General features: G+C 41.4%; 1 protein-coding gene across 5 annotated transcripts in view; it reads right to left on the bottom strand.

The window, feature by feature from the left end:
- Positions 1-12,776, bottom strand: part of tnika (TRAF2 and NCK interacting kinase a) — a 69,421-nt gene that overhangs the window by 24,045 nt on the left and 32,600 nt on the right. For all 5 annotated transcript variants that reach the window (XM_034144445.1, XM_034144441.1, XM_034144442.1 and 2 more), the window contains exons 3-12: positions 11,817-11,873; positions 10,712-10,837; positions 8,884-8,994; positions 6,945-7,035; positions 6,371-6,501; positions 6,227-6,281; positions 5,358-5,436; positions 5,092-5,267; positions 1,850-1,916; positions 1,553-1,751 (exon numbers count right to left, since the gene is read on the bottom strand). In XM_034144445.1, coding sequence (XP_034000336.1) covers positions 1,553-1,751; positions 1,850-1,916; positions 5,092-5,267; positions 5,358-5,436; positions 6,227-6,281; positions 6,371-6,501; positions 6,945-7,035; positions 8,884-8,994; positions 10,712-10,837; positions 11,817-11,873 — 1,092 coding nt within the window. The remainder of the gene's footprint in view (positions 1-1,552; positions 1,752-1,849; positions 1,917-5,091; positions 5,268-5,357; positions 5,437-6,226; positions 6,282-6,370; positions 6,502-6,944; positions 7,036-8,883; positions 8,995-10,711; positions 10,838-11,816; positions 11,874-12,776) is intronic.

Here is a 12,776-nt window from a genome sequence, read left to right as displayed (position 1 = left end):
CACCCGGCAGATACAGTTAAATGTTGCCGTGATTAAATGCCATCATGTTCCAAACCACATCAAGAATTATTTCTGAAACAGTATGGAGCTCAAATGCTTTTTCTCTTGCGGGTTTACCACAAGGTGAGTTCCTTTTTTTATTTCCTGCTTTCTTACACATACTCTCTCCAGTACAGGTTAGCTCTGAGTGTTAGCGAGGCTTGCTAATGTAAACAAAGACCATATTACGTCAAAAACGCGTCGGGCATTGTTTCTGATAGCGACGTTTCTGATAGTGCCGTGGGTCCACATTTCCAATATGACGTAATTTACGCAAATCTGGATCAGCTCTGTTGTACCCCCGTTTTTAGAGATTTGGGTACGGAGGAAAAGAGAGAGGGTTTTGTTTTCTGACACTTTGTGAGTTCCCTGACACACCGGGGACACGTATTTATGTATAAAAGACATCAAAAAGTGCATTTTGCATGATAGGTCCCCTTTAAATAAAAGAAGGAGAGGTAATTCAAACAGGATACAAACACACAACCATCCACCCCTGCTCAAACACACATGTATTTTCCCACACACAGAGACGCACACTTGGCCGTAAGCGGGGGGGTCATGTTATTCAAGTTGAGTCATGCTGCTTTGCAGTGCGCTGGGAAGCAAGTCCTGGTGGGAACCCAGAGAGAGCGCACAGATTATGGGCTGGAGGATTTTCTTCTATAAGCCTGCTCTCTGGAACTGAGAGAGGGACACTGGGGACAGGCTGTGTGTGCCAGTCTGTCTCTGGAACGCTCACATTTTATACTGAAGCCTCGACCCAAATGGTGAATAAAATGTTTTGTTAGGTAAACTGCCAGAATGTGACAAATTATGTTTGCAAATAGGCTTTAAAGTGTTGTAACCAGGACAGCATGGAGGGCTTACTACTGGCTTTTGGTGGGAAAATGTAAATGTTGGCTACTCAGATGTGGGAAGTAGTGGAGTACAAATACTTCGTTACTGTACTTAAGTACATTTTTCTGGTATCAGTACTTTACTCCACTACTTATTTTTCTGACAACGTTTTACCTTTAAAATTCCTGTACTTTTACTTCTTACATTTTCAAAACAGGTTCGTTTGAATGTGTGTTTGGTGGCGTGATCATTATTATTTAGAGTCATTGCGTGCCTATTGATTTGAACACGATCCGTGTATCCATCATTTCCTGGTCTTCTCTAAAGAAGAGGGACCAATGAAAACGTTGTCATGTTGCCGTTGTTCAGCATGGAAACATTCATTAGCGAACAATGACATTATTGTTCTATTAATATAAAGGGAGGTCAGGTACTCTTTAAAACAGCTGCTAGTTATGGGTACTTTTTACTGAAGTACATTTCAAAGCCCATACTTCGTTACTTTTACTTGAGTAAAGAAAAGTCAGTTTTTAAACACGAGTATCTGTACTTCTACTTGAGTAAAGGATGTGTGTACGTTTCTCATCTCTGGGGCTACTAAATAACATTTATACTCATATGTTTTTCAAATAGCTTTCAACAAGGTCATGATAATTGTCCTCCTCCAGCGTACCTCCTCCAGCCTCCTCCTCTGCTCCTTCTGCTCCTCGATGCGTTTCTGTCTCTCCGCCAGCAGTAAGCGCTTGTGCTCCTCGTTCTGCTGCTGCTCCAGCTGCTGCCGCCGCTGCGCCTCAGAGCGCTCCTTATTGGCTAGCTGCAGGCGCAGGAAGTCCCGCCTCAGGGTCGACTCTCCGGGGACGTTGATGATGGAGCTGCGAACGGACCGGTGAGAGGGCACGAGTATTTTTAGTAAGTGAAGAGATTTAAGATGTGTTGGGGGGGAAAAAAAGTGTATTTTGAGGACACTGACCTCGGTTCACCCATTTCTCTTTCTTCATCCTCCTCTTCACTTCCACTGTACTCGTACTCTGTCTCATCTAATGGAGAAAGAGAATAAGAAATGTCAAACACTAAAAACCATATGAAAGAATAAAACCAGAGTGAGTGAGGTAATAACAAGCAGACAGAAAAGCCATTCCACTCTTCATGATTCACTTCAACTACCTTTGTTCATTTCTAAACAGCTCACGATTCTGGCTTTCCCAGATCCTCCCTCCTTCAAGGCACTTTCTTTTAGCCGCTTTAAATAAGAGTATAAATTGTCATTTTACTGTGTGTAGCGAAGTGGAGAACATAAGCTCGGAGCTCTTTCAGTGAAACGGGGCTTTGAGCATAACGCTCTTTCTGAGACACATCCACACAGACCTGTCCTCCGATACCTCATTCACACCAATGGTGTTTCAGGGCCGGGTCGGAGCTGGAGCTTGAAAAGCACCGGGTTTTCCTGTTCACACCGCAGCGGAGCCGCCTCTTAGCTCCAGAATCCGGTTCGTTTCAAGCACCAAAAAGTTGTCCGGCTAGAGCAAAAGCACCGCATACGTAACGCTTACGTCGAGGCGGGGGCAGGGGCGGGATCAACTCCTGAACAACAACAACAAGCCCGCGTTTTATCCAGTTTGTACACAACGATGGAGAAACTTAACAAGCAGCAGTGGTCCACTGAAGAGACCAGCTACCTACTGCTCTTCCATTTCGTTTCGACAGAGCAAAACCAAAACGAGTAGCGCTTCAACACAATCGGCCATTGTTGTTGTTGTCGGTGTGAGCTGTGGTTTTGCGGTTTGGCTTTATGAAGCAGGCACGCAAACGGTTACGTCATGACGCAAACGATGACTCAATGACGCAGCACCAGTCGGACACTGGGCGGTGTGAAAAGAGCCGGAGCTAAACCGAAGAACCGGTTCTGAACCTGAAAAGCTCTAGCACGGAGCTTGAACCGGAGTTGCGTTGGTGTGAATGAGGTATCTAGTGACAGCTGGAGAAAGCCACAGTCTCTACAACGATGAGACATTTCTATACATCATGGAGACGTCCGCCCTGCAGTGTGCTGTTTGTTGAAGCGGTTAATGTGGTTCTTGTGTGCCTCTGTCAGTCTATCATTCAAACTGTGTGTGTTTGTTTGTTTCGCGGTGCAGTGGAAGTCTGTCACTTTTATGTCCTGCACATGTGTGGGAGAATGTGCATCTGCGTCTTTGTATGAAAGTGTATTACAGCTCGCTCATGCAGCACTCATTTTAATGCAATGAGTCGAATGTGCATTTGTGTGTGTTGGTTTGAGCACGTGTGTGTGAGTGTGAGAGAGCACTTCAGCCAAACAACGAATATAATTGGTTGGACTGCTGCACTTTATAGTTATAATCCTTCATTTTCATGACATCAAACCCTACTTTTGATACTATCCAAGTATTTTTAAGTCAGTTTCTCATAGATTTCATATCACCAAATTTCTTTCGGCTACCAGTGGGTTTATCCGTTTGATATTATAGAGAATGCAAGATTAAGGCACTTCCAAATTGCCTTCACTTTTCATACCCGGGGGGGGTGCTGCTTAATAAAAGCTATATTTTCAACGTCAGTTAACACCTGCAAGCTACGATGTGTTTTTTACTTAAAGGTCCCCTATTATACTGTTTTTCATCAATATATTATAGGTCTCAGATATATACAAAACATGTCTCTGAAGTGTTTGGCTCCAAACACCAAACAGATCATTGCAGCATTACCCATAATCCCCTCTGTTTCAGCCCTGTTTCATAAGTGCTGATTCTCTGTCTGTTACTTTAGATGAAAATAAGGAGCCCCTCCCCACGCCCCTCTGAGAGATATTTGGTTACAAAGAACACAATGGTGCTCTAGGAGGAGATCCAGGTGATAAGGTGTGGGTGTGGGGGGGGGGGGTTACCTTGGTTGGTGATTGGCTTATGGTTACACAAGCCAAAAAATCGTTATGACATCATAAAGTGGCCAAAATCTGATCAGCTCATTTTCAGACAGGTTTTTATATAAATGGATCAGGACAAAAAGAGAGAGAATCTTTTTTCCTGAAACTTTCAGAATCTCTTTTCACAGAGGGGACACATGTTGATGTAGAAGAGACATGAAGAAGAGGGGACACGTGTTGATGTAGAAGAGACATGAAGAAGAGGGGACACGTGTTGATGTAGAAGAGACATGAAGAAGAGGGGACACATGTTGATGTAGAAGAGACATGAAGAAGAGGGGACACGTGTTGATGTAGAAGAGACATGAAGAAGAGGGGACACGTGTTGATGTAGAAGAGACATGAAGAAGAGGGGACACATGTTGATGTAGAAGAGACATGAAGAAGAGGGGACACATGTTGATGTAGAAGAGACATGAAGAAGAGGGGACACATGTTGATGTAGAAGAGACATGAAGAAGAGGGGACACGTGTTGATGTAGAAGAGACATGAAGAAGAGGGGACACATGTTGATGTAGAAGAGACATGAAGAAGAGGGGACACGTGTTGATGTAGAAGAGACATGAAGAAGAGGGGACACGTGTTGATGTAGAAGAGACATGAAGAAGAGGGGACACATGTTGATGTAGAAGAGACATGAAGAAGAGGGGACACATGTTGATGTAGAAGAGACATGAAGAAGAGGGGACACATGTTGATGTAGAAGAGACATGAAGAAGAGGGGACACATGTTGATGTAGAAGAGACATGAAGAAGAGGGGACACATGTTGATGTAGAAGAGACATGAAGAAGAGGGGACACATGTTGATGTAGAAGAGACATGAAGAAGAGGGGACACATGTTGATGTAGAAGAGACATGAAGAAGAGGGGACACGTGTTGATGTAGAAGAGACATGAAGAAGAGGGGACACATGTTGATGTAGAAGAGACATGAAGAAGAGGGGACACGTGTTGATGTAGAAGAGACATGAAGAAGAGGGGACACGTGTTGATGTAGAAGAGACATGAAGAAGAGGGGACACATGTTGATGTAGAAGAGACATGAAGAAGAGGGGACACATGTTGATGTAGAAGAGACATGAAGAAGAGGGGACACATGTTGATGTAGAAGAGACATGAAGAAGTGGATTTTGCATAATAGGTGACCTTTAACACCTGCAAGCTACCATGTTTTTTTTACTTAATGAATCCCTCCACCTCCTCCACCTGTGTGTGAATCTAGATGTACATCCGTGTTTAAATGCATAGGAGTGTGTGTTCTTGCTCACCCCTCTCTCCTCTCTTCTTCTTGGTACGGTCGATGTGGTCCTTCAGCTGGATGCGGATCTGCCTCTCATTGGGCATCTCTCTGATGAACGGGTGTTTGAGGAGCTGCTCCGTGCTGGGCCTCTGGCCGTGGCTCTTCACCAGACAGCTCTCTATGAACGACTGGAACTTCTTAGACCTGAAACCACATTTAAGAGAAATGAATGGTCCACTGTAACCAAGTTTATGACTGAACTGCTTTTAATGGGGTTGTAAGATTCACACTCACCACTTCTTTGACTTGAGTCTGGGGGCGGGGTTTCGCGGGATGAGGAAGAGGGCTCTCATTGGGTGCATGTCACACAGCGCTAAAGATTGAAATACCAAACATGGGTGAATTTGGGTGGATGTTTCTCACCTATCATCATGGCATTTAATCAAAGCCAGCTGGAGTTTGTCCTCATCTGATCAATATAGGCTGTCAATACTGATAACAATCTATTAGATATACTGACACACACTTAAGTCTCAACTTTCTGAACACATGGAACACCTAGGTTGTTATCTATCTCACAAAAAGGCAGTTTCACATTTACATATTCAAACTTCGCATTGTCAAACATGGCCAGGTTTCAGCTGAAAAATGATAGAAGTCTTTTTGCATCATTTTATTTAACGGATTTTAGTACGTCCTATGAGTTTCAGACTTTTTTTAACATCCTAACAAATATGATTTTGTTGTAAATTTGTAAATTGGGTCTTCACCTATACAGTATATGTTCAACTTGTGAAGCACATATTGAAATATTCATATCCAGTTCGAGGTCTTCTTCCTTTATGCAGGATTGATCTGTCCTAGACTGCTAGAACTGAACAACCTTGACAAATCTAAAGTATGTCCAGAAGCAGCTTTTCTACTGAACATCCTGATAATGTGCATGTCTGCTAGGAATAAGGTAATGAAAGAAGGGAAAAGAAAAAGAAGAAGCAATTTCACAACCAATTTTAGATCTGCTCTTTGGCCTTCATTACAAAAAACTGGCTAAGAATTAGTTGCACTGTCCTAGACTTAAAATAAAAAGACTTTGTAATGATCTACTGTAGAAGCACTAAGAGATGATGTGTGGTGGAGATGTGTGTTTTAGACTGTGTACATACGTGGTGCTCCTTCAGCCATCTCTATTGCTGTGATTCCCAGTGACCATAAATCACTCTGTAATGGCAGAGACACAGTGCATAAATACTCAGGGTTACACAAAAAGGGCTCAACACACAGATGTGGAAAGGAGGTTGTTTAGGCACCTTGAAGTCGTACGTGGCCTCAGGGTTCTCGTCACAGGCGATGACCTCAGGTGCCATCCAATATGGCGTCCCGATGAACGTGTTCCTCCGTCCCACTGTTCGGTCCAACTGGGCTGAAACTCCAAAGTCCACTACAGAGAAAAACACACACACAAAGGCAACAAGTCAAGACAGCTGACTTTAATCGTTGTTTTTCTCAGTGTGTGTCTTTGAGAGTGTGTGTGGGCCGATTCCAAAGGGCTTTACTACATTCCTTAATGGACTCTAAACAGAAACGAATAGCTTAACCTGCAATAACTCGCCCCATTTACAAACACACACACATAGTTTATAATCCCCTGCCCACTGGGTCTTAGGGAGAGAGTGATAGAGAGGAAAGAGAGATAGTCCCTTCTTCAGCAATCTGCACCAGAGCAGTGGCCGAGCTACAGAGAGATGACTCTGCTGGTATTCAGCATAAAAGAAGAAGCCACACACACAAACACACACACACACACATCTGAAACTGTATACCTCCTCCTGCCCTCCCAATCCAAAAGGCGTTTTGTGATGCGGGGTTAGATGACAGACTGACCTAGTTTGACCTCTGCGTTCTCCGTCAGCAGGACGTTCTGTCCCTTGATGTCTCTGTGGATGACCTTGTGCTGATGGAGATGAGTCAGACCCTGCAGACAGAGACACACAGAGAAGGAATGACAATGCAGCATCATGATTATTCATATTTTTTATTAAGTAAAGAGCTTATTTCCAAGAGTGAGTGCCCTTGAAAAAGACTAAACGCTCCAGATACCAATGTCTAGCTGACCTTGACATCTGACCACCATGTGCACCAAAAGGCTGTTCCTTACAGAGACACTTTTTTTGTGCAAGTTTTATCTAAGTTGCCTTAGAAGAAAATGTAATAACTGCAGTATTTGTATATCCCTTTTGGATAAAAATACACCACGTGAATATCTGTAGCAAAGCCTTTCTGTAAAAGTGTTTTCATTTTGTCACACAAATCAAACAACCTTTCTATATATTCAAAGAGAAACCTTTTTAAAGTGTGATATTAGCATGTTTTCTGTAATCAATTTGGAAATGCAATGATTGAGATGGTGTTTCTTGCCATCATAACTGAACTTACACCATATATCACTGTTATATCAGAGGTTTGGTATATGTAATCCAAGCCAGATTCATGAAGGTGTCCGGTTAGGGTTAGGGTCCTCATTTAGTCAAGCATTTTATATCGAATGTAAAATGACTAAAATAACACCAAGACAAGGATACAACAGGAACAAATAAAAGCCTCAGTAAAAGAAATACAAAAGGGAAGAAGACAGAGAGACGATATGTAACACGAAAAAAGGCTCGCAGAAAAAAGACCAAATCACAGCGGGGAAGAGGAGGCAGAGAGCGCAAAATAAGATGAGAAATGAGGGGTGAAGAGAGAAATAAAAGTGGATGAAAGGAAATCATTGTTGTCTCAGTTCAGTGCAACGCTGCGTATAACTGGCTCTGTCTGAGGCTATGGCCCTCATCGAAAAACCGGCACCAAAACAGATAGAAGAGATTAGATTCTGGGGAACGAGAGCGATTTCCAAAAAAGATTCAATACGTTACTCACACACACGGAAACCACAGAACACAAACAACTGCTGATTGCTGTGAAATATCATGTCAATGATAAGATACTCATGAACTGAGGATAACATGAAGATAAGCTAAGACATTATCACATTAAATGAGAATTAAATTAAATTGAGACTGTTAAACAATTGAACTGCTGAAACAACTTCAAAACATTCATCTGCTACTCAGTAATATGTATCTAATATCTAATATATATCATTCCAATAACTTGTATATAGACTCGTACTGCACTATTCCACATGCTCACTTTATTTTATAACTATTTTTCTTTTGTATTGCTCTTGCTATCTGTATTGTTATTATGTTGCATTGCTGGAGAAGCCTGTGACATAAGATTTTCAACAACATAATTACTCTGTAGCTATGTTAGTTTGACAATAAAGAACCTTGAACCTTGAAATGAATGCCAAATCCATTACCTCAACACTTTCATTAATATGTTACAAGACCCTAAGGGGTTTTAATAAAAAAAAATACGTGTAGATAAAGACATTTTCTAAAGAAAGAAAATTCATTCATATGTTATAATATGTTTTATTTTAAGCATAAGTACTGATTTTAATTAAGACAACATGGAAAACACACTATCCTACAGTAGTAGTGATTAGTTTACATTGCACAGGGGACATTTTGTTTTACGCTATAGAAAATAACAAATACAAGAAACTCATTAGTGCATTGATGCCAGACAGAACTGAGTCATGAGCTGAATCAGTGAGATGATGAATCTGAAAATGAATAATCAAACAGCTGTTTCGTTTCTACACACAATGGTCTTATTCATCACCAAGGATCTCTTTCTGTTGTTTTTCGAAACTCACAAACAATAATTTCGTATAGTAAACAATAAACAGTGACTCGGCATCATGGCCACTCACCCTGAGGATCTCCCGGCAGATGTAGGCGGTCCACTCCTCTTTCAGAGAGTTTCCCTTGGTGTTCTTGATCAGGTCCGTCACTGAGCCGGCGCCACAGAACTCCATCACCAGCTGAACACACACACAAGTGGATTAATGAACGTTCTGCAACAAGAAGCAGGTCTAGTATCTGATCCAAACAAGACAGTTACTCCAAATATGCACCTGACTTAGATAAACAAAAGCTTGTAAATAACCTTCCTTTTTTTCCTTTTATTAATAATGTCTCTACATAATCAAATAAAACCTACACATGGCTTAATCGACAGTCAGTCAAGCAACTTGTAGGTTCAGTTCTGCGCCAATATCAGGTCAAATATACAAAAATAAACTATAGACATATATTTTATTTGCAGCATTTTTTATGTGTTTATAAATAGTTTTATTGTAACATTTAAGGTCCTGCTCAAAATGTACTTATTTTTAAGTCTACCCTGTGGTGTCATCTTTAAAAGCAGGACAATTATTTTAATTATTTAATAATCTGACAAGTAATTGATTTGGTCTATAAACCTTCAGAAAACAGTCAAAACCTGACTGTGAATACTTAAAAAATGAAATATATTTTCATCATGTGTAAATATATTTACTACGCAAATCTTTATACACAAAATTAGTCATAAATATTTTTGGGATATATAATATTCCTTAGTACTGATATTGCTATTGGTCTGTTTCTCCAATACCAACACTATGGTAACTCTTGGATGTTTTCATTTCCATTGAACCACTGGCGCATGTGCACAGAATAAAATGTGCTTTCTTCAACATGATGCACATTACAAAGAAAATACACAGAACCCATAATCACATTACTGTAATAGCGTTACTGAGAGAAACAACCCACACACACACACACCCACACACACACACACACACGTGAACACACATGGACAGACAGCCATTTTAAGGACTCTTCTTCTGTCACACAGAACTACTGACTCAACGAGGTCAGCAGTTCACATGAACACATCAAGTCCATCTCTTGACCCAAACACAATGTGTCCATTCTGTCAACCCCTCTCCTCTTTTCTCCTCTCCCTATCCTCAGCTGCCTCCTCTCCCGGACTCATTTAGGGAGGAGATTTTTGGGCACAATTTCAGCTGCTGGTCAGTTCTGGCCTCGCTTCAAGCTCCTCTCATCATCACTTTGGATAACAGGGAGAGGAAGTTGGCGAGTAATGGCCCGACCCCTTCTCCTCCAGGCTGTGCACAAGTACTCCAGCAGCACGCAAATACAAAAGAAAACTCATTTACGCATACACATAACGGGACACATCTCAAAGCACGCAGACATACAGCTTGTGCACTTACTAACACACTCATACAGGCAGCTGTTGAGTCAGGAGGAATTATGCAGGCAGTATATCTGGCTGCTTTGTGTATATCCATATGGTTGTGAGTGTGTGTGTCTGTGTGTGTGTGTGTATTCTCCCATTGTTACGTGATGAATGCTACAGGATCAGAGAAGAGAAAGCTCCCTTAGATCGCATTAACATTTGATTTATTGCAGCAGCCAGCGAGCCACGCACAGTAACTCATATCCTTGATGTATTTCACACAAAGTATATACACATACTTCAATGCACACATTCGCTGCGTGCTCGAGCAAACTCAACACTCGCTTCTTTCACATACAGTAAGTGTAGCAGTGAAAAATGGAAAGTCCCTTCTTTCTTTTCTGCTCTGTGGCTCTCCTGGAAACGACAGCCTTCCTCTCTTCAAGTTAAACTCAGGAGAGATGCACAGAATATAAAACATGCACCAACACACACGGATACTAGCGTACCCAGAGCTGGTCATCTACGCCAGGGGGGTTTTTCTTCACGAAGGCTCCATAGTAGGTGGCGATGTTCCGATGGTGGCTGTACTTCTTCAGCATGTTAATTTCCGCTTTAATCTCCTCTTCCTCGTCCTGGCAGAAGAGAAATATCAACAGGCATTAAACCGCGACCTCTATGTGTGACCCCTCAAACATATTAATAGGATGGTGATACAGCAAAGGGAATGGATTTGCTTTATGAATCCATTTAAAAATAAACTGATGGCCGCTCAATTAACCACAATAGCATTACTTTTTAATTAGTTTCCTTTTAGGGGGTTACTGCCACAAAAGCAAAAAGCAGTTGTTAAGAACAAGTTGTTGTGATGGCAGTTGGTTAAAACCCTAATTTCTTATTCATTATGTCAGAAAATGAGGCCTTGATTACGTTCATTTAGCGATCATCAGCTGTGAAAACAAAAACATTTGTTTTAGTAAGCCCATTTTGGAGCTCATTAAGTTACCAAATGTTAGTGTTTCCACTCATTTAATTTGCAATCATCAATGAATACAGTCATTTATTTTCATTGTATTAAAGCAGATGTATTCACACAGTCAGTTTATTTGTTTATTCATGCTTCACACATCTGTTCCATTGGTATTTTTCTTTCATTGGTTCATCGTTATACTTCATATGTTCATTTCCTATTCAGTCATTCATGCTCACATTCATTCATCAGTTCCATTGTTGTTGTTTTACTCCGGCTGTCCTCATTGCTTCTCTGGCAGAATGAGAGGATCTCTAAATATAACTGAGATTCCCTCCTGCTTCAGACACGCCTGAGACCACGATGCTGTCCTATTACTTTCAGCTAATATTACCATGGCAATAGGCCTGTCCTCATTTCCTCTCTGCCACAACACACTCACACATGCACACACACACACACACACTGACTCATCGCTCATAATAAGATGATATGGTTGATGGTGTTATAATCACTTGGGATGATTAGTTGTGCGTGTGTGGCGAGTGTGTGTGTGTTAGGCGTGTGTTAGGTAGGTGTGTGTGTGTGTGTGTGTGTGTGTGTGTGTGTGTGTGTGTGTGTGTGTGTGTGTGTGTGTGTCTTACCCCAGTGACATCCATGACCTTGATGGCTGCGAGCTGCCCTGTCTTAACATGGCGACCCTGGTGGAAGAAGAGAGGATGAGGAAAGGAGAGGGAGAGGGAGAATAAAGAAGAGAAATGTCAATGTCGTTTCACATTTGACAATTTTCTGAAGAAATGCAGCACATGACATATTTATATCATTGTATAAATCAGTCAATACTGCGATAGAAAACAATAGTAAGCAGGACTTTTCAAAGGTGATCCTGTCCTATAAGCAACACATACAATGAGGGAAATACTCACAAAGTGTATATGAGTATTACTTATACGTATTCGTTTTAAAAGGCACAATCCTAGATATAACCAGGTGTTCTACCCACCACCAATATGCTGTTATTAATGTTTTCTGACGCTGCACAATTCTCTGAAACATTCAATATTCATGACTGGATGAATGAAAGCATAAATCAAAGTAAAAAAACTCATGTAATCTGCATTTTTAGAACAAAACGAGCAAAAAACTCCACTTCTCTCATCAGAATTTGATCAAAAATACTGATTGATGAATAAATAATCGTGACGTCCTCTTTTTCCAACTGTTAAAGATTTGTTTACATGAGTATCGTTTGTGAGAACAGACAAACTAGAGCTTTTGTTTCCGTTTGACTCAAGACTGCCTTTTAACAGACTGTGTATAATATATAAAACATGGAGAAACAGACACATTTAGACAGATACCGTTACAAAACGTTGCCATGTTGTGTAATATTGAGGCTAGTCAGATGCCTTGGGGGAGATAGGAGGCGAGGAACCGGGAGATTGGGCGCTGGGGGGGGGGGAATAGAAGACCCAGGAGGTTCGTTTGCAACAGAGCATCTGCGCCTGTGATCAGCTAATGAAGCTAACCGCGAGAGAGACGCTAAAAACTCTGACGGCTATTACTTCCACCTGTCTGGAATCAACTGATTAGCATGTTACAGT

The sequence above is a fragment of the Trematomus bernacchii genome, unplaced genomic scaffold (assembly GCF_902827165.1).
Source record: "Trematomus bernacchii unplaced genomic scaffold, fTreBer1.1, whole genome shotgun sequence".
Lineage (NCBI taxonomy): Eukaryota > Metazoa > Chordata > Actinopteri > Perciformes > Nototheniidae > Trematomus > Trematomus bernacchii.
This window is presented reverse-complemented; position numbering and strand designations above follow the sequence as displayed.